The 22,821-nt window shown below is 45.9% G+C and overlaps 1 protein-coding gene across 1 annotated transcript in view; it reads right to left on the bottom strand.

Annotated features, from left to right (window-relative positions):
- COL22A1 (collagen type XXII alpha 1 chain) overlaps window positions 1-22,821 on the bottom strand; it is a 224,738-nt gene that overhangs the window by 39,353 nt on the left and 162,564 nt on the right. Inside the window, exons 39-48 of the mRNA XM_084847960.1 lie at window positions 22,515-22,568; window positions 16,712-16,756; window positions 16,259-16,306; window positions 12,963-13,076; window positions 12,437-12,490; window positions 10,856-10,909; window positions 6,085-6,138; window positions 4,910-4,963; window positions 3,731-3,784; window positions 57-110 (exon numbers count right to left, since the gene is read on the bottom strand). Of these exons, the coding sequence (XP_084704086.1) occupies window positions 57-110; window positions 3,731-3,784; window positions 4,910-4,963; window positions 6,085-6,138; window positions 10,856-10,909; window positions 12,437-12,490; window positions 12,963-13,076; window positions 16,259-16,306; window positions 16,712-16,756; window positions 22,515-22,568 (585 nt within the window). The remainder of the gene's footprint in view (window positions 1-56; window positions 111-3,730; window positions 3,785-4,909; window positions 4,964-6,084; window positions 6,139-10,855; window positions 10,910-12,436; window positions 12,491-12,962; window positions 13,077-16,258; window positions 16,307-16,711; window positions 16,757-22,514; window positions 22,569-22,821) is intronic.

Below are 22,821 nucleotides of genomic sequence, written 5' to 3'. Positions count from 1 at the left end.
ATGTGACAAAACAGCCAGGTTTTAGGCCATTATATATGTAAAATATCTCTCCTTACTGGTTCTCCAGGAGGTCCTGGCTTGCCATCTTTGCCATCCTTTCCAGCAATGCCCTAGGATTGGGAGAAAAAGAAAAGAAAAGGGTAGGTGGTCAAGATTAGAGATGCATAGTATCTCACAGGTCTGAGCACTCAGGCTGTTGACTGATAGGTCCTAGAGCCCTGCAGTTCAACAGTCATGCATGCATCCCAATGGGATCCTGCCACACTGTCACTTGCCACACATATGCTGGTCCCTCTGCCCAAAAAGGAGCATTGTGTTTTTTGAAAGGGGTTTGGTGTTATGCTTGGAAAAACAATTTCCCAGCTTTTGTGTGTTCAGTTCAACCATAACTCACAAACCACTGTAAGTTTTGCCACTGATATCACATGTTTTATAAGGGAGTGTGTGGAGACTTTGGTGTTTATCAACACTGCAGTTGTAAAAGAAGATTTCCCCACATTTAGAGCATGGGGATACACCACCCCACCCCACACACAATGGGTTTGCCCAGAAGAATACCATAATCACAATAGATTCACCCTCCAAGGCATAGTTCATGCTGAGGGTGGGTCCCTGGGGGTAAAGGCTCATGTCTGGAGTAGGGGTCTGGAGGTGGGGGCTCCAGGCTGGGGGGCTGGGGGCACTGGTTTGGGGAGGGCCTCATGCCTGGGTCTGCTGGGTGGGGGCTTGTGCTAGGGATGGGTATCTGGGATTGGGGCTCATGCTAGTGGTGGACATCAGGGAGTGGGGGCTCCAGGCTGGGGTGGCAGTTGGAGAGCTGGTTTGGGGCAGGTTGCACTAGGTCTCTGCAGTGGCCAATCTAAGGGGGGGAGGTCACTGGAGGTGGAGCCAAGGGCACCTAGTTTGCTATATACAAGCCATTTCCTACACAGTTCAACCCCCCCACACCCCACCCCAGACATTTTTCCAGAAGAACAACACAGAGAAAGTAGTTTGTGGCATTAGTGCAAGTGTGAATGCGCATTAGCGCAGGTCTGCATCAGCACTAATGTGCATTAGCACAGGTGCAAGTTAGCACAAGGGCGAATTTGCACCCCCCCCCCGATAAAAACAGTGTACAAGTCCCTGGAATCCACATAACTCAGAGAAAAGATGCTCTGCTGTAGAATCTGTATGTCGGATTCATAGAAATCTGAACTCATTTGAATCCCTTGCAGATTTCTCTGACATCCCTAGTTACAATAAAGGCAGATAGCCTGGCTTGCTAATGTCAGGGTCCTCTCGCTCGTAGCTGCCATGAGACCCTTGCTCAAGCAAACCTTCCCAGAAGAATAGGCAGCCGGCTTCCATTCCTTGGTGCAGCCCAGTCGCACTGTGAGTGCAACCCTCTGTATGATTTACGGCTAGGGATGTCAGAGGAATCCAGGGGTGGGGGTGGGGGTGCTCGATGAGTTTCCGTTGGCTCCCCCAAGACTCTGTTTCGTCTTCTGCCAGCTGGCCTGACTTGGTGCGCAATGAGTTGGGCCAGCTGGTGGAATTTCCGAAAATTGTGTTGCTTTGCACACAAAAAATCTGCACCAATTTTGGCCGTAAGTTGCGCTAATTTGCATAACGTGTGCAATGTACAGCCACAATTCATGCAAATTTTGCAAATGTGCACAATTTGTGGCTGCAGTTTGCACAAATCTCCATTTGAAGTCCCTGCAGCCTGGGGAAACCATGCAGCTCAGCTCAAAAAAGCGAACCAGGTCAGGCACACTGCAGAAGTCTGGTGAGCCCCCAAAGGGCTGGATTTCCCAGGAATATACATCCCTATTTATGGGACAGTGCCGCTTGCCTTGTTCACTCTTAATATTTGTCAGTGAGCTGATTTCCCCATTTTACTGAACTACAGTGTACAATATACTGTGAGCACACCATACTACTTGTTGTAAACATGCAACTTCATGTCCAAATGAGGATATATGGCAATAGTGCACCTCTCAGGTCAGCAATAGTGTAACTCAGATTCTCAGATTTTTTGTAAAAAAGCTAAAACATTTTGGAAATGAATACAGTCTTTAGCTCAAAGAATATTAAAGACTACTATAGAATTAAAGCCAGAAACTTTTTTATTGGGACTAATAGATAAACACGTAAAAGAGAAGGGGGGAACCCTCTTTCTCTACATGACAACGGCTGCAAGGTTATTGTATGCACAAAAGTGGAAGAATAAAACACGACCAACTGTGAACGAGTGGATCATGAAAATGATGGAGCTGGCAGAGATGGCAAAACTTACTATTATAATTAAAGAAGGATCAACAACCAAATTTACATTAGATTGGAAACCTTTTATAGAATTTGTACAAGAAATAGAGAAAAATGATATCTATGTATGCGGATTTTGAACACTGAGATGGTTCTCTTTTTGTTGTTGTTAAAATTAGGAGAGAAATGAGATAATGTCTATGAACTCAATGTATGATATACAACTAAGATAAGAACTAGAGAATAAAGCATTTGTTGTGTAAGGGGAGCCAAAGGTAGATATCTTACAATCTTAAGAGATATTTTAGTGTATGTGTATTGTATGTTTATGTTGTTGTTGTGTTTTGTTGTTTTGTTTTTTAAAAAAAGATTCTCGTGTTCTTATAGTTGTGGAAATTTGACACATCCCAAGTTGGGTTACTACTCAATATAGTAAATCATTTCTTTTCTGACTCTAAATTGGAATAATTTCCCTGAACGAGCCTCAGATTTTTCCTGAAATCACATCCCTGTGGCAGAATTCAAAGGGGATACCTCCATGGCTTACAGAGCCATTCCATTTCAGCAGATGCGGGAGAATAAACATGTGCACACATATTGAGCAGGACCCAGGGGAGGAGCACAGGTAGATCTGCGTTTGCAGAGTGAATGGGCTCATATACTTCATCACTCACCCAGCCATCTTGAGTGCCATTTTTTGGTAGAAAGGCAGGGCATAAACCAAATAAAGAAATGTTTAGAAAAGGCAAAATATGCCTGGCGGAGGCTTGCCCATCCTTACTCATGAAACATCCAAGAAAGATGATTTCCTGACATGTTTGGGCTACCGGTGCCATTATTAACACATAAACACCTCACAGAACCGAGTCAGACTATTTGTTCTTTTAACCCAATAATATTGATTCTGACTGGTTCAAGGTTTTAGGTTGAGGTTCTTTCCTGTCCTTCATCAGTGGAGACACTGGGGATTGAACCTGGTCTCTCCTTCATGCAAAGCATGCGCTCTTCCACTGAACTATAGCATTGCCTTGGTTTCATAATGAATTCCACCCTCACCCCACCACTCCCACTGACTGGCAGCTTATATTTTCTTCCTCTAACATTTTCAGTCAGACAAATAACTCCTCTGTCTTTCTCATTAAAGACTGCATCACAATGTTCAAATCAGGAGAACTTTCATTTGATTTTGGGCATGGCAGTTGAATCAGAATTGCCTAAGAAGTCAAGCACAATGTGCTCCGCAGACAATCTCAGTATTACTGTGAGGGAGGAAACAATAGTCAAGAGGTGACAACCCATGTGCATGTCTGCCAGGACTGGAATGTTCTTGCATCTCTGGCCCAGCGGAAATCTTTCAGTAGAAGTCTGAAACATTGTGCGACAGAGTTGTGCGTGGGGATGGCCTTCATGATTGCCCATGATTTCCAGATCATGTCTACTGCTGATCCTTACAAATACGTGAATGATCACTCATACTCACCATAAGTCCAGGCAAACCTGGTGGGCCCTGAGGTCCTGGTGGGCCTTCTTTACCCTGCCAGAGAAACATAGATGTGAATAAAGTTGACAAAGAAATGGTCAAAGAATTAGCAGGGTTTTCTAAATTTACCACAAATATCACTGGGGGGGGGGGCACCCACAAAAAAATATCTTTACAGATGCACTGAGAATGCATAATAATCTCTCATTTCAACAAGGGTGGAGAACCTCAAACATGGGGTCCCAATCTGGCCCTCAGAGTTGCCCAGAAGTCCATGACCCTATCCCTCTGCCCCAGATATGGATTGTTTGGTGGGAGGCTTTTGTGCACCCCCCCCCAGACAAATGCCTCTCCTAAGCCTTCCTAATGGGCAGTGAGAGCTTTAAAATACAACATGCTGGTATTATTTTTATTTTGTGCATTTTGGCCCAATGCTTTTTGCATTTGGCCCTGCCCACCACTGAAATGTGACTCCCAAGAGCTTCTCCAAAATGGAGTTCGGCCATCAGGTTTTAAATGGTTCCCTACTCCTGTAGTACAATAAGCAGTTCAGTGAGGGAGGCAACCTGACTAAGTCTTCAAGCTTACTAGGATTTGTTTTAGAGGTGGGTGTGAAATTGCATTCATTCGTGAGTATTTTTAACAGATTAATCAAATCCACACCTCCTGGAACCGAATGTGGAAATGGATGCCATTTGTGGCTGGAAATCCATACATTTCCAGGTTTGTGATGTGTTCCATTAAAGAAAGAAAAATGCATTCAACAATACGCATACATTTTAAAATGTGCAACACACCCTCCCGCCAATGTGCACATACCTAAAGTGTGCACAAACCCACTTCAGTCAGTAGGTGAATGCATCCATCAATGCATACTCTTGAAAAATGCACACAAAAATATGGACAGAATGTTTTCTGTAAAAAAATAAATAAATGGATGGAACCAGAATAGACTTGGAGGTGGGAAAAGGAGGAAGTTCAGAGAAATGGACTTGAGCAGATCTACCCATCCCTGCTTCATTTGACTATCCTCATGGCTTTCAAACTCTCCAGCTTCATGGAACCTTTTCCATATTTACTTATTGATCTATGAATCTGCTATGGAACTATTCCAGCGAATGATGGCTCACTTCTGTGATTTTGTATTCCAAAAATTCAACAGACTGAATAGTGACTTACTATTTCCCCCGGGTGTCCTGGTGGTCCTATGGGTCCTGGAGAGCCCTCTGACCCCTAAACAAGGAAAAAGTGCAGCGTTGTTTGCCCATGGTGTAATTCTCTCCATCACTAATGACAGCTGTGCTGTTTTCTCCTTAACCTTTAATTATGTACATGCACACACAAATGACTTCCCTCTCTGTACATAATCAACACTTTTTATATAGGGACTGCTTATGACAGTCTTTAAATGGAAGTCACGAAGAGTCGGAAGCAACTGAACGAATAAACAACAACAACCTAATAGAGGCAGACAACCACTCACAATGGGACATTTCCTTAGTTACGCATTTGAGATCTGCACCACAGCATCCTATATAGCAGGAGTAGGAAAGCTGGAGCTCTCCAGATGTGTTGGGCTACAACTCCCACAAGCTCCAGCCAGCATGGCCAACAGTCAGGGATTATGCAAACTGCAGGCCAAAGATATTTGGAAGACACCACGTTGCCCAGTCCTAATTCATGGCCTTGAAAGGGATTGCCAGGAGTGGGGCAGAGAGATTCTTAAAGTGTGGCCAATCTTCTAAACATACTGCTTTGCTACTGAAAGCAGGGCTGAATTTTCATTCGAGTTGGACTTTGCTCTGTGCATATCTGTACATCTGTAAAACCTCTTGACAACACCTTCTTTCCCCAGATCTTCCATTCTGCTATCTCCTGATCATGCAATCAATCAATCAATCAATCAATCAAGATGACATCCTGTAGCTGAATAGATGATGTGAAACAAACAGATAAATATAGTAATTACATATTCTATATGATTTTTGTTGAATATAGCATATAGCCTATCTGGGTGCAGAAATCAGATGCAGAAAAGGAAAAAGACAGAAGTCTTTTCCCCCCTCTCCCTTCAAGGTAATTCCAGATTTTGAGATTCCTGTAGGATTAAAAAAACAAAAACAACCCCCCCCCACGAAAGTTGTAGCAGGGGTGGTTGGGGAGGGATTCTTGCTGATGCCCCGAAAAGCCAAATAAGATGTCCAGTCAGTAGGTGGATGTGTCTTCTGATACACAGTCCAATGAATGTATGCAACACAACACTTTGCTTTTTAATATAAGAGAGATTATCTATCTATCTATCTATCTAATCTAATCTAATCTAATCTAATCTAATCTAATAAAAAGCTTCTTACAGGTGGACCAGGATTTCCAGGTGGACCCATGAAGCCAGGTATTCCAGGATGGCCCTGCAGAAGACAACAACAGCTTTAGCATTCACCTGTCATTTCCATTCACAAACAAACAATATTCCCAGTGTTCTCACTGAAACCTAGCAAGCAAGCAAGCAAGCAAGCAAGCAAGCAAGCAAGCAGGCAACCAAAAGAGTGAGACACCAAAAGATAACTATTAGATCATGGACTTGAATGTTGTGGCAAACCCCTTTAATATATATATATATATATATATATATATATATATATATATATATAAACTTCTGGGATTGAAACACTTTACAGAAAACATCACAGGGCTGGTCGGGTGTGAGAGACTAACTAATCATGTACAAATGTGGGTAATGGACCATACTGCCTACCTACACCCTGAGTCATGCCTATTTGCCTCAAGAGAAGAATTGCTTTAACATAATCCAGCATGTCATTTTCTATGATGATGGCTAACACAGTCGTGACAATTTCAGAGTGAATGAATCTTTCCCTTGCATGTAAATGTTTGATTCAGGGCGTAACCATGCGTTATGGGCAAACATATGAGGCAGTATCCAATTGTTCCCATGAGCTTGCTCGAGCAACTGATGACGCATCAGGTATTTTGTGTTTCTAAAAGTAACCTGAAGTGAGTAGAAATGCTGGTTTCTGGAACAGGGCAGGTCAGCAGAGCTCACAGAGGGTACCAACTTCAACACCCCCCCCCCAGTGGATTCAAAACATGCATTTTGACCCCCACAAGAGGGGGGAGGACAATTTGGGGGTAGGACAATTGGGTCAGGAAAGCAGTGGATGGATGGGTCAAGCAAGTCTCCCTAACTTGATCAGGGGACTGGAAACAAAGGCCTATGAGGAGAGACTGAAAGAACTGGGCATGTTTAGCCTTGAGAAGAGAAGACTGAGGGGAGATAGGATAGCGCTCTTCAAGGACTTGAAAGGCTGTAACAGAGAGGAAGGCCAGGATCTCTTCTCGATCATCCCAGAGTGCAGGACGCAGAATAATGGGCTCAAGTGACAGGAAGCCAGATTCTGGCTGAACATCAGGAAAAACATCCTGACTGGTAGAGCAATATGACAATGGAACCAATTACCTAGCGAGGTGGTGGGCTCTCCCACACTGGAGGTGTTCAAGATGAAGCTGGACAGCCCTCTGTCAGGGATGCCTTGACTTGGATTCCTGCATTGAGCAGGGGGTTGGACTCAATGGTCTTATAGGCCCCTTCCAACCCTACTATTCTATGATTCTAACCCACCAGACTCAAGTTGGAACAAACTTTGAGATGGAAATCTAGGGATGTACGAAAGTCACTTACCTTTTCGAAGTGTGACATTCACGGTGGGGGGGAGGCGCTCCGTCCCTCCCCCCGAAATTCTCTCCAGCCGGCTCCACTCCACAGAGATTCTGCAGAGCCACCGGCCGGGGCAGCCTGCAGCCAGACATCCAGCTGCTGGGCAGCCTGCAGGGACGCAAATGGCAGCTGCCATAGCCAATACCATTTGCATCCCTGTATTTTGCCATGATAGGCTACGTAAATATTTACGTAGCCTATCATGGCAAAACCCCCCAAAAAAACAGCGAACACAAATGGCGGTGGCTAGGGCGGCCACCATTTGCATTCCCTTTTTTTGCCATTTTAGCCTACGTAAATATTACAGAAAAAAAAAGGAACGAAAATGGCGGCCACTATGCCATTTGCGTTCCTTCCCCCCCCCCCGTAATAGCCTACGTAAATATTTACGTGGGCTAAAACGGCAAAAAAAAAAGCGAACGCAAATGTAGCTGCCGCCATTTGCGTTCCCTTAGTTTTGCCGTGATAGGCTACGTAAATACTTACGTAGCCTATCACGGCTTCTGCAGGGATGCAAGTGGTGTCCCTGCATTAGCTGTGATAGTGTCAGGGTGGACACTGAGCCCATAGAATCCCAGAGTAGTTCTAATTCGGAGGAAGAGCAGTCGCTCCTGGGAGAGGAGCGCACCCCTTTTTCCCAGGGCCCGCAGCTGACAGAGTTTCCTCCCATCCACATTCCTAAATTAGAAAGCAGTCCAGGGAGTGACCCAGCACCAATAGCAGACTGGTTAGATGCACGGCGCAGACGCAGAGAGCGGCGCCACATAGAGAGGACGGAAAGGAGGCGTAGCGCCCGGTTGGCGCTCAAAAAACAGTTGCGCCCAGAGGATCCAAGGGAAAAGGGGAGGGATTCTCCCTAGTCCTTATATTCAGGGGTCTGCCAGTAATTGCTTTTCAAATGGGGACAAACTGTTCTAACTTAAGGCACAGGGATGCTGCTGCTCATATCTAGTTGCTACCTGTAGAGCTATTAAGTTATAAAAAAAAAATAAAGCTTTAAAAAGAATCCCTTTGTCTGTGTCTAGACTTGGCTACTAAATTAGACTAAGAGCCCTCCAAAGAGCCCTTGACAGATAGTATTTATTAGGGATGGCGGAGAATTTCTCCACGAATCTCGGGGAGGCCGAATGCCAACGCATTCGGCCCCCTGAAATTGTTGGTGAAATTCTCTGCCCCCCGCCCCCCCCCCGGGATGGGACTTACCTCCCTCGAATGTCCCTCTCGGCAGCGGGTCCCGGCGGGAGTTCGGCGGCGGTTTGTCGGGGGCGGCTGCCGGTCTTCCGACCGGCTGCCGCTGTCGCCATTACAAAATAAAGTAAAACAAAAAACAAAAACACCCGTGATAGGCTACGTAATGATTTACATAAATCGTTACGTATGTAGCCTACCATGGCTACATGGAAGAAGTAAATGGCGGCTGCAGACGTGGCCGCCATGCGCAAGTCAGCACAGACGGCAGCAGGTAGGTGCTCCGTTCTGGGCCCATTTTGCGGGGCGGGGGGGCAGGGGGGCTTCGTTCCGCCACGGATTTCAGGGGGCCAAATGCACTGGCATCCATGGCGGAATTCTCTGACATCCCTATGAAAATCAGAGAACTTTGGTGAACTCAGGTTTTGCTAATTTGCACATCCTTACCCTCTCACATGTTACCTGTTTCTCCTTTGAAGGGCACAATCGTCCTTACAGCTACACCTTCCAACTCTTCCAAGTTTGGCACCAGAAGCCCCCAACCCACACAACCACTACCACCATCCTTGTTTTGCTTCAAGCAAATGGTATTCCAATCGTCAGACTGGGTTCCTTAAGCACGTTGCTTAAGTGCCAATGCTGCTCTGCAAATCCAGGACAAGCCTCCTCCTTCATAAAAGCAGCATTTGTGTCTGCTCTGAGTTTCCCATTAGTATCTGTATGAACACTTAACCTCACACCTGCTCTATCATGTGTTTCACTCTGGCTGTGATGTATCTGGAAGCATCTCTACCCCACAAGCTGGAGGAATTGGAATGAGCAGCAGAAGTTGGAATACCAAGCATTGCAGACATGGCTGGCTTTGGAGATATCTGTGGCCTGAGGACGTTGGACAAAACTCTTAAAAGAAGGCATCACATAGAATCATAGAATAGTAAGGTTGGAAGGGGACTATAAGAAGGTCGAGTCCAACCCCCTGCTCAATGCAGGAATCCAAGTCAGAGCATCCCTGACAGATGGCTGTCCAGCCTCACCTTGAATGCCTCCAGCGTGGGAGAGCCCACCACCTCCCTAGGTAATTAGTTCCATTGTTGTACTGCTTTAACAGTCAGGAAGGTAATCACATTACCTTTGGTTTTGTTTTAGGCTCAACTAGGCTTACTATTCCCCTCAGTCAGGGGAAAATGAATGATACTGCAGCCAAATGTGTATATAAATATCCAGATCAATGTTCTATATGTTATGGTGGAGCTGCAAAGTTTATCTGTTGACTCCATTAAAAAAAGGCCAAAAATGTTATAATAGAATAATCACACAGATAGACATTTCTGGATAGTGTATTGTCTTAAAAGGAAATTCTTATTTCTCTTTCCTCTACATTTCCCTCCCATGAGATTTATTACTTATGCAAAGTGAATCATGTACTACTAGTTCTCTTTGCATTGAAGCCATGCCTAGAACCCGGGGTTATCCCATGAAACTGAGTGGTGCAAGATTCATGGCAGTTAGAAGGAAGTCCTTCTTCACGTAGTGCATAGTTAAATATGGAATTCACTTCCACAAGATGTGGTGATGGCCACCTGTTTGGATGACTTTAAAAAGGGATTGGACAAATTCCTGGAGGAGAAGGCTATCAATGGCCACTAGTCCTGATGACTATATGTTACCTCCAGTATCAGAGGCAGTATGGCTTTGTATGCCACTTGCTGAGAAATAAAAGCAGGAAGGTGCTAAATTCATGGAGGATAAGGCTATCATGGCTACTGGTGATGATGGCTATATAGTACCTGAGTATGGGAGGTAGTACGCCTCTGTATTCCAGTTGCTGGTGAACACAGTGGGAGGGTGCTATTGCACTCATGTGCTCCTTGTGGGCTTCCCACTGGCAGCTGGTTGGACAGTGTGTGAACAGAATGTGGGACTGCACTGGGTAGGCCTTTGGTATGTTTCAGCATGGCTCTTCTTATGTTCTTAATGCCCTTCATGGTTACAGCCTAGTGATGGCCTCTTGCTTAGAGGCCCCTGACAATCCTGACACCAGACAAGTCTGTGAGCGTTCCATTGATTAGCACTGTTTTTGATATGATGGCTAATGAGAAGGTCACATATCTTACTTGGTGAGCTAGGGATGCCCAAAGGAGGAACCACTGTTGCTTATGGTACTGCTTCAAGAAGCATGTTTCTTCCTCATTTTCTCTTACCTGTTCACCCTTCAGTCCAGCCTCACCAGATGTCCCATGGTCTCCTTTAGCACCCTGATAAGAGACAAAGCCATTTCAATCTTGGACCTCAAACACACAATTACATTTTAAGTATCTCTTATAGCTGTCCCAATGGCTTTCTCAAGACAAGAGGAAGGCATGGAAACAAGCACATTTCAGGGTTTTTGTTGGCAAAGAAGGGCTTTTGACTTCATCCTAAAGCAGTGGCATGACCCCCTCCCCTGCTTGTTGTCTTGCACACTGGAAACCCTGATCAGGGCCAGCTCCAGGCTTGAGAGGACACTGGGCAAAGTGCTGTCTTCTGGGTCACCTTGTCCATAGGTGTGTCCTGGAGGACATATCTAATGGTGCAGCGTGCTGGGCACCTGAGTTTGCCCACCATTTTTAATTTCGAACAATGCACCCAATGTAGCATTGCTCTGGGGTATTGTGGGAGATTCAGAAGACGGCTAGACCCAGCTTCCCAGTGAAATAAATAAACAGTGGACTACAAGGCAGCCTCCCAAGGATGCCAAGTGTTATGATGGATCTTCTTCACACAGCACATAGTTAAAATTTTGAGACCACTTCCATAAGCAGCCTATACACATCTATTTAGTATCACGTGAAGCTGAATGGTGGGAAATTCAGGACAGATAAAATGAAACAGTTCTAACAGAATGCATAGTTAAACTATGGAATTCACTGCCACAAGGTGTAGGGAAGAAGGCTATCAGTGGCTACAAGTCCTGATGGCCACAGGCTTCCTCCAGTATCAGAGGCAGTATGGCTTTGTATGCCATTTACTGAGAAAAGAGAGCAGGATGGTGCTAAGCTGGTTGGCCACTATGTGAACAGAATGCTGGACTTGACGGTCCTTGGTCTGATCCAGCAGGGCTCTTCTTATGTCCTTGGTTCTCATGGTCGTACTGCTAAGCAGTGGCCCACAGCCATCAGCTTCCACAAGTGCCATTTGCTGCACAAATGGCAGCTCGTTCTTTTCCATGAGAATCCCATCTATGCAAAAGGAGGCATTAAAAGGGCAATGTCCGCAACATTATTGCTTGGGTTGGGTAAGTACTGGGGGTTTGGAGAGTGCTATGCAGGACGAGCACTGGGTGATCTGTCCATCCCTATTGAAATCTCATCTGTGACATGAAATCACAAGGTAATGTTAAACAAAATACTTTCACCCAGCCTCACCTGCAGAGTTCTAGAAATGCCCCCCCAATATCAGCCACAATCCTTTATTTATTTATTTATTTATTTATTTATCTCTCTCTCTCTCTCTCTCTTTGGAATTTGCTTCTTGCAGTACCTAGTTCAATTCCTTTTCTGGACTAGGAGAAATAAAAGAAATATTCACATAGCCAGACCTTGGTTAAATGGAAGTACTTTGTAGGTTTAGGGCTTGGTGGACTTTGGTAGGCAGGGCTATTCCCTCCTTAGATTTGCAGTTTTTTATTGGCCCAAAAAAGTCATCCCCCCCATTATGGCAGATATTTCATTCTGTTATGCTGTTTCTTTAAAAAAAAAAAAAAAAAAAGATCTGAAGTCACAACAAAAGAAGGTACAACTGACCTTAGGACCTTCCACACCTGGTGGTCCAGGGGGACCTCTAGGCCCAGACTCCCCCTGAAAGACAAAGGAACATCATTTGTTCATTTGTTCATCATTTGAACATCAAAGGAACATTGTGCTCTTTTGTTAATGCATGATTATTTAAAAACAAATCCCTGCCAATAGGGAACTAGATGTTGTAGGCCAACCTTCAACTTGACACACTAGCCTCGAGAGCAAAAGTACACATGATGTTAATTTAGTGCTGGGCTGAAACATTTGATGTAGGTTTTTTGGCAATTTCGAGATGGGGTGGTCCAAACAATACACCCTGGCATCACCTATACAGGGTCAAGAGATGATCAACATAAATGCAAGACCAATCTGCCAAGTGTCCCAAACAGAAAATATAACTCACTTATACCTAGCAGGATTTGTCCATCTCTCTTGTGATCAGAGCAAGAAAATGTAAAAGTATCTGGAATAAAGCCACTGATCCTGACAACCATGATGAAGAATGCAAGTGCAGTAGTGTTCTTCCGCTTACCGTCTTTCCAACTGGGCCTTCTCTGCCAAGTGGGCCTGGGGGCCCTCTATCACCCTTGAATCCTGGCATTCCAGGAAGTCCAGGTGGTCCAGGTGGGCAGTCACTGCAAACGTCCTAAAAGAGGAGAATGAACACTTCACTGATACTTCTTTCTCCTTCTTGATTTATATCCCTCCCTTCCTCACAAAGACTCCCAGGCAGTGAACAACCTATATAAATCACAGCACACCACATAAACAACATTAAAATCATAACTCTATAATCACAAATATATGATAGAATACAATAAAACCATCAACACAGCCAACTGATTAAAAATAATAAAAAATAGAGCAGTTGTCTATGCCCCCAAACCCAGCATGAATAAAGAAATTGTGAACTGCTGCCTAAACGACAATGGTGTGGGAGACTGCTGAATCCCTACAGTAAGTAGGGATGGCGGAGAATTTCTCCCCGAAACTTCAGGGGGCCGAGCGCCAACGTGTTCGGCCCCCCGAAGAAGTTTCGGGGAGAAATTCTCCGCACCCCCCCGCCCCTGCACCCCCCCCCCCCGGGACGGGACTTACCTTTCCTGAATGTCCCTCCCGGCGGCGGGTCCGGCCGGCGGTTCGTCGGGTCTTCGTCGGAGGGGGGAGCGGCAGCCGGTCTTTCAACCGGCTGCCGCCGCCGCCATTCCAATAAAAAAAAAAAACACGCCCCCGTGATAGGCTACGTGACGATTAACATAGCCTATCACGGCTAGATTTGCAAAGTCAGCCGTGATAGGCTACGTAAATCGTCACGTAGCCTATCACGGGTGACTTAAAAAAAAAAAACGCGTACGGCTAATGGCGGCCCCCATAGGCAGCCGCCATTCCCGTTCCTTATTTGGTAGCTGTAGTCTATGTAAAGATTACGTAGACTACGGCGAAAATAAGGGCAACGCTATTTGCGTTGCCCTTATTTTCGCCGTAGTCTACGTAAATCTTTACGTAGACTACAGCGACCAAATAAGGAACGCGAATGGCGGCTCCCTATGGGGGTCGCCATTTGCGTACGCGCTTTTTTTTTTTAAAGTCACCCGTGATAGGCTACGTGACGATTTACATAGCCTATCACGGCTGACTTTGCAGCTCTAGCCATGATAGGCTACATTAATTGTCACGTAGTCTATCACGGGGGTGTTTTTTTTTTTTAACTTTTTATTTCGTGGCCGGGCAAGGCGAGGCGCCTCCTCCCCGGCCTGAATTTCGGCCGGGCGAGGCGGGAAGCCTCCCCCCCGGCCTGAACTTCGTGGGGAGAGCAGCGAAGTGCCTCCCCCCCACCGCGAAAAGCTGCGAGACCAGGTAAGTGACTTTCGTGCAACCCTAACAGTAAGGGACTTCCACAGCTGGGGTGCCACCACAAAAAAGGGGCTGTCACATGTGATGGTCCAACAGGCCATGTTCCTCAAGGGCACCACAAGCAAATCCTTCCCACCAGCAGGTCTTAAATCCTGGGTTGGTCAGTACTTGGGAAGGCGGTCCTTCAGGTATTTGAGTCCTGAACCATTTAGGACTTTGTACACTAGTACTAACACCTTGAATTGGGCCTGGTAGCTCATTGGCAGAGATTTCAAAACACATCTTGTTGTCACTGTCAGGAAATGGGCAGCAGCATTCTTCACCAGCTGCAGCTTCCGGACCTTCTTCAAGGGAAGCCCCATATAAGCCAAACCTCCATGGTAATCCAAAGTTTCCTGGAGTCATACTCTTGCTGATTCCCTATGCTTTGACCATACTCTTCAGTTGTGCCATTTCTACATTGCCAATTTAAATCAGTTTTGAACCAGGATCAAATTAACCCTCAGGTGCATACTTCTGTGAGGCTGCTAAGAAATCTTTGTTAGAGACCATTAGGCTGTTCACAGAACTATAGTTGCTTGTTACTTGTGGAAGGCCATTCAGTAAATCCATGGCTAAGCATGCATTTGAATCCAAATCTCCCATAACCTACACTGTGTCCACATCCAATGCTATGAGAGACTAGCATGAACTTAGGTGGCTGGCTGCCTCCAAACTTGGAGGCGACCGCCTATCCAATGCAGGGCATGAGAAGCATGGAGGGGATCATTCCCGCTGCACTTCTCCTGCCCTGCATTTTCGGCTAGACAGCCAACTGTGGCTGTCTAGCAGTGGGAGGGCGGGGGAGCAGGCTGGGGTACAACACATTGGATGTGTCGTACCAGCATTTCCGCCCTCTCTGCCCCAGAACGCCCCCAGGGAATGCCCCATTTTGGCCGCTCCACGCTTCCCTTGTGGGCACGGAGCATGGGGCTTTTCCATGCTGCCTGCAAGGCAGCGTAGAAGTGGGGGAAGGTCAGTTCTCTGGGAACCAACCTTGGAGCATAGGCTCCAAGGTCAGTTCCCAGAAAACACGATATCCTATGACTGTCTAGCAGGTGACTAGCGGCCATAGGATTGCTCCCTAAGTCTGATAACTGCACTGCCATATTTTATCTGAAAGGAACTTCCGTAGGTCACTCTGAATTCCTAGAACACATCACAATCCATGATAGCTAAATGAAGCATCCACGTTCAGAAACAGTATAGCTCTCAATACCAGGTGTTGCAGCAAAGAATAGGTGCCTTTGAGCTTTGCTTATTGGATTCACATAGCTAAACTATTCACATAGTTACACTATGAAATTCCCTGCCAAAGGATGTGGTGATGGCAATATGCTATCTCATTAGAAGCAGCAGGAGCAGGCATTTGCCTGAGGTCCCACTTGAGGTCTCCCCAAAGACATGTTGTTGGCCACAGTGGGAAACAGGATGCTAGACTAGACAGGGCTTTGGTCTGATCCACCAGGTTTTTTCTTTTTCCTGGAAGCTTTCTGTGAAAGAGACGAGATGGGTCTGGATGAACCCTTAGTCTGTTTTCATATGTTGCTATGAGCTTTCTGGGCTGGTGCATGTCCCTTTGCCCATGGAGAGTGTGGCATGGGGAAACCTCAGCTTAAGCCACTTCAAATGTTTGATGGAAGAGTTGATAAAGAAAGCATGAGTGACTTGCACATCCCCTCCCTATGCTTCTAGGTCCATCTGAAAGGTGGATATATGCATCATTTCTTTCCAGGTAGACCTGAAAGCCAGGGGAGAGGAAACACAAATATGTCACACTTCCTATCTCACTATGACTCTCCTCCCACCACTACCACCTTTTCTCCCAACATGGCCATCCTTAACAACTGTGTGCATTGCACATTTTGCAATCATCCACAAGGTTTGATTTCTCTTGAGCATTAGGTTCTTGGGCACCCCAGACAAAGATCTTACCTTAACTAAGAGACTGATATCACCAGGAGAAAGGAGAGGAGAGGCACCCTGAGGGGAGGAAAAAAGAGAGAGATCCCTGTTCTTTCATACTATTTTTGATGTGCTGTTTCAGTTAATCTGAAATCAAAGGCAAAAGCATGAAAGAGCTCATGAAAGAGATCAGCCATGCACTGGCCGGAGTTCAATGGATTAAACACATCTTTTGAGGGACAACATCACTGAATCACCTCCCGCCAGGGGGAAGCTGCTCCAGTACCACTGACATAACATAAGACGGAACTTCAAAGAAGTCTACAGCATGGTGTTTATTTAGTATCTTTGATATATTAATTTGGTCTGTTCATTTCTCAACCTGCAGGAAAGGAGGATGCATGGAACAAAATCGTTGACTCTTCTTGGGCATGAAAAAGTACCAAAATTTAAGAGGGAGAGATGGAGAGTATGATGACATACCGGCTTTCCTGGAGGCCCTCTTTCACCAGGACTTCCTGGTAAACCCTACAGACAAGAAAGAAAAAGAAAGAATTGTCCTCACATAGGCCTCAGATAGGCACACTACATCAGGCACACATGGGATACAAGGGTGTTGGAGTCTCCCTGCAGAATGTGGGCAGTCCAGTTGTTAATGAGTGCCACTGGCAGGAAGCATCACACACCAATCCTGAAGGAGCCCATTCAGCTTTCAGTCAGCTTCCAAGCCTAATTCAAAGTACTCTTGTTAACTTTTTCAGTCCTAAATCATTTTGATCCAGGACAGCTTAGCACACCTTTGTCACTCTGTGTGGATGGTGTTGGTTACCAGTCGGGTACTTATAACATGGGATGCTAGCTCAGTGGCATGGACTCCATGTGTCTATTCCAGTGAAGAGACAATTTCAGCACCCAGCCATTATGCATCTCCCTTCTTCCTTGTCAGCCCCCCAGAAGGGAGAAGAAGCACAGTGACAGGCAATGGGCAATTCTACCACCCATCATTGTGCATTAAAGCCTCTCTTCTTCTCATTGCTGGGGCACCAACAGTGAAGAAGGGAGGCTTTTCCGCACAATTACCAGCGGCGGTAGGAAAGGCAGCACCATGGCTGCTTCCTTCCCTTCCTCCCTGCCACCTCCTCCTCCAATGGTAGCTTGCTAAAGAGTAGGGATGTGTGAAAGTCACTTACCTTTTTGAAGGGGGTGATTCGCAGTGGGGGGGAGATGCTCCGCACCTCCTCCTGAAATCCTAACCCAGCCGGCTCCACTCTGTGGCACATCCACGGAGCCGCTGGCTGGGTGCATTTGCAGGTGTGCAGAGCCTGCGGATGCAAATGGCGGCGACTACAGCGGCTGCCATTGGCATTCCCTTTTTTTGCTGTGATAGGCTACGTAAATATTTACATAGCCTATCACGGCCTCTGCAGGGACGCAAATGGCGTCCCTGCATTAGCCGTGATAAGCTACGTAAGTATTTACGAAGCCTATCACGGCAAAAATGGGGAAGCGAATGGTGGCCGCAGATGAGGCCGCCATTCGCAAAGCAGCACAAACGGCACCAGGTAATTGCTCCATTTTGCACGCCTTTCACGGGGTGGTGGGGCGGGGGGCTTCATTCCGCCACAGATTTTGGGAGGCCAAATGCACTGGCATTCGGCTTCACTGAGATCCAACACATGGCGAGCAGGGGCAAGCAGCAGCAGCAGTTGAGTGAGTGCCTGGTGAAACTGGATGGAGGGGAGTCCATCCATACCTACAGGCAAATCTGGGCCTTTGGTCCATCACTCTGCCACTGACCATCCAGCTCCAAGGTAGTGGTGAAACTGGAAGTAAGCCCAGCACAAGATCCTGTGCCATATGCATATTGCCTAATATGGCATGGCCCTTAACAGCTGTAATTTCCCAGCATTCTGGAGCTTGAGGGAACATGCAAAACCCTTCATGTAACATGTTAAACCAAAAGGGGTTTTGTTTATTGAATTGAAATAGAAATATAGTACGTGTCACCGTACTGTGGGAGGGTGTGACCAGGTGATCTGCATGCTTGCCTGTTCAGTCTGCTATTTAGGTCCTAACAGATGATAGGCCACAGTTCTTATGGTTCTTAAACTGGAATTGGACAGGGCAGCCCTTCAAATAGAGGATACCTTCCACTAGAAAACAGATCTCTGGCAGCACTTCAGATAGAGGACAGTCCTCTGTAAAAGAGGTCACTTGGCCAGCATAGGGCCTGGGGAGTGGCTACTCTTACCAGTGCTGGCTGAGTCCTTCCATGCCGTGAGCAGAGCCCTTGTGAGGATGACACACGCTGCACAAAGGCAGAGACTCAGCCACAGAGAAAGGCAAAATGGGTGGGGTGATGATGTCAGTGGCTTTGGCCATGCCCACCAACATCATCCAACCCATGGAGGTCTGGTTCTGCACCCCTTAGAGAGGTGAAGGGGCTCTTGTCTGGAGTTCCTTGCTCAATGCAACGATGTCATAAAGGCCCAGAGCCCAACCTTAGAGTATCACCTCTGCTGCTTATCCACTCCTTATCCTCTATCTCCTACCAAACTTGATTTTTCTACTGCCGGATGACTGCTCCAGTCATCTCTGTTTGAAAGATGGCTGAGCCCAGTTGGAATGGAGGAGGAGGACTGGGAGGGGGAAGCAAGAGGGAACCCACCGATTATTCCCTTTTATACGTTTGTGTGCTCCTACTGTTCCACTCTCCCGTATCAACAGAAAACAAAGGCAATGAAGCCTCACCAGGGGGCAACTGCCAGCTTCCAGAAAGCTATGGCTTTGCTGATTGAGAACACTGGGGAAATGAGGTATGACTCTGGCATTTCTCTTGACATTGTTCCTTGGGGAAAACGCAGGAAGGAGCAGCGTCTGGGCAGTATGAAGCAGTCCTGGCCTCGTTAGAAGCAATGGCAAAAGTGTGAGTGGGTTGTTTCTTTGGGGGCTAATTAAAAATCATATGCGAACGTGCTTATTAGAGCCTGTTGTAGCAATGTCTGAGGAATGTGATCTGGGTTGTTATGAACTGGTGTTTTTTTTTAATATTTGGAGATTTGTTTTAACAATGAAAGAAGGTCCCCTCCCTCCTTCCCACTTATATTTTCAATGGTACAAAACAGAACTATAAGCCACAGAGGGCCACACTTATTGCCAAATGTATCATACTAGGCACCACACTTTAAGAAGGATGCAGACAAACTGGAGAGGGTTCAGAGGAGGGCAACAAAGATGATCAGGGGACTGGAAACAAAGCCCTATGAAGAGAGACTGAAAGAACTGGGCATGTTTAGCCTTGAGAAGACTTAGGGGAGATATGATAGCACTCTTCAAGGACTTGAAAGGTTGTCCCAGAGAGGAAGGCCAGGATCTCTTCTTGATCATCCCAGAGTGCAGGACACGGAATAATGGGCTCAAGTTACAGGAAGTCAGATTCCGGCTGAACATCAGGAAAAACTTCCTGACTGTAAGAGCAATATGACAATGGAACCAATTACCTGGGGAGGTGGTGGGCTCTCCAACACTGGAGGCCTTCAAGACGAGGCTGGACAGCCATTTGTCAGGGATGCTCTGACTTGGATTCCTGCATTGAGCAGGGGGTTGAACTCGATGGCCTTGTAGGCCCCTTCCAACCCTACTATTCCATGATTCTACTGCAGAGGCGGAAAGCCACCAGGTCTCCTGATGTAGATTGATGGGAGGAAGACCTGTTGGAGCTCCCAGTTCATGATCCAATTGTTTAAATAAAGAAAAAAAAAGTGGGGGGAGAAATTCCAAAATGTCTGGCAGAATTTTTTAGAACTCTATGCTGGCTGAGGAACAGAGGCTATGTTCATCCCCATTAGGGATGTCAGAGAAATCCACAATGGAATCAAATGAATTCGGATTTGTATGAATCCAAAATGTGGATTCTGCAATGGATGAGCTTTTCCTGAGTCACATGGATTCTGGGGACTTGTGGACTGTTTTGTTTGTTTGTTTTTGTTTTAACTTTCTGGAACGTTATGAAAATAAAATAGACAAATTGAAAAACAAACCAACAAAAAAAACCTACCAGCTGAAAATGTTCATTTCCCCCATAGGTTAAAACATGAAAATGTGCATTTGGGGTGGGGGGTTTGCACATTTTGCAGGTGATTTGCACATTTTGCAAGTACAGATTTGAGCAAATTTGGAAAATTTAAAAAACAAACAAACAAACAAGATTCTGTCAATGAGCGGATGATGGAATGAAAGGCACTTGTCAATCAGCGAACCACAGACAGAATGGATCTTACAAAATCCATACATCCCTACTCTCCATCACACGGCCCACCGTTCTGTACTGTCAATGCAATGCACTTTTAGTTTTTGTTACCTTCCTTTCTTTTCAAATGTTCCCTTTCTTTTTTCCTTCCCCCATATTGTAAAGGAGGTTTTACTAAAAAGACTGAGCTGCCATTTTTAAACAAAATGGTGGTTTGGTGGACCAGCGGGGTCAACCGTGCTTGCCCGCCTTGGTGTACGCTGAGTCTGGCAAGCGTGTTGGTCTGCAGACTGGAGTCTGGGAGCCTGAGCAGGGGAAGTCCACTGGACTCCAGCCCCTTCCTGGAGTCCAGCAACATCCCTAGGAACAGACTTATGGATGAGAACATGCAAAAGTGATATAGACCTGAAACTGATTGAGTCACCCTTGCTTTGACTTAGATTCCTGCAGTGAGCAGGAGGTTGCACTCAATGGTCTTATAGGCCCCTTCCAACCCTACTATTCTATGATTCTATAATTCTATGAAATATAATACCATATCAAGCAAATCAGCAGAGGAATTTGATATTTACAAATTTCAGTATCTCCTGATCAAATCTCCACCTTGCAGGTTAATGTGTGTGACTTGGACTTAGTCATGAGATGGCTATCACACGATCCAAATGTAATGACAAACTTATCGGCTCACAAATGTTACTGAAAAACATATACAAATTTGTATTTTGAGTGGAAAATGTATTTTGAAATATTATTTAAAAGTATTTTTTCATATGGATTTTTAAAAATTCAGTGTGGAAACAGGATGGAACAGATAGGGATGGTCGAACTCACCCCTTTCTGTGCCGTGCACTGCACACCGGACCCTCGCCAGTTGCCCAACCCTGTTTGACGTGTGTGGTGAGCTGTCAGGCAGGCCACAGGTGCCTGGCGAGTGGCACGCAGCTGCCCAACCCCTTGCCAAGCTGCCATTTTGCATAAAAATGGCAGCTTAGCCTTTTTCACAAATCCCCATTACGCAAATGGCAGCTGTAATCTGGCCATTTACACAAAATGACAGGCGTAAATGGTCCATTTATGCCTGTAATATTGCATGAATGGCCCCTGTACAGCCACCATTTGTGTAAAGGAGGTTTTACTAAAAAGACTGAGCTGCCATTTTTAAATGAAATGGTGGCTTGGTGGACCAGTGGGGACAACCGTGCTTGCCCGCCTTGGTGTACGCTGAGTCTGGCAAGCTTGGCGGTCTGCAGACTGGAGTCCGGGAGCCTGAGCAGGGGAAGTCCACTGGACTCCAGACCCTTCCTGGACTCCAGCAACATCCCTAGGAACAGACTTATGGATGAGCACATGCAAAAGTGACATAGACCTGAAACTGATTGATTCACCTATCTCCAATCCTCACGCCATTTTGGGGAAGAGATAATTTCAAATAAAGAAGCAGCGAAGGGAGGATGTGCTTAATCCTTTCCTGCTCACAACGTATCTACTCTAAGTTGCCCTCCAGATGCATTTCTTACTGGCAAACCCATTTTAAACTGTGTGGAGAAAAACACATGTTAAAGAAGTGATTTGGAGAAGAGAAGCTACAAGTGGGGAAAGGTTTAATTGTCTCCTCCCAATTTGCTTCTCCACTCAGAAGTCCCCCCTGCCACAGCTAGCTACTTTTCTTTCAGCTAAATAGCACTGGGGCTCTTAATACATAACATGTGGTTAGCTTCACTATGGCAAATCCTTTAAGGGAGATTTTATGGTTTGTTGGTTTTAAGACAATAGGACACCTGAGTGTAGATGAGTACTATGTGTACTCGTCCTCAGTGTATTTGGATCCTTGGACTGGAGGCTACATTTCAAATTCATGTTATATAAGGATCAAATGTTCCCTGTGAAGGTATTTCATTTCTCTGATATGTGTTACAGCAGCAGGTTAAGCTGCAAGTATTGGGTTTGGGGGGCTGGGGGATGCTGCTCCTGGAAACCTTCCTGGCCCACAATGCATCGCATCTCACAAACTTACCAAACACCAATCTCTTTACTTACATCCTGACCAGATGGTCCAGGTTGTCCTTGGATACCTGGCAAACCACGGGGACCCTGGTCAAAGAAATTAAAAAACAAATATTTCTGAGATATTATTTCATCAAATTCCATTTCAGGGGAAATTCTCTGACCTCTTTGCTGGCCTTCATCTGCCCCCCCTCCCAACAAATAAATACACACACCACAAAAACAATGAATTTCCTGGATTAGCATTATTCCTAGACATTCTGTGAGAAAATGGTGCCGCTGTCCGGCACCATTTTTGAATGTGGCAGCAGCAGTCCCATACCCCCGCAATTCCCAGAAA

This window comes from Heloderma suspectum, chromosome 4, assembly GCF_057233095.1.
Source record: "Heloderma suspectum isolate Gila_16-S chromosome 4, 16-S_ref, whole genome shotgun sequence".
NCBI lineage: Eukaryota > Metazoa > Chordata > Lepidosauria > Squamata > Helodermatidae > Heloderma > Heloderma suspectum.
The sequence above is the reverse complement of the archived record's forward strand: the minus strand, read 5'-3'. Positions and strand labels throughout refer to the sequence as shown.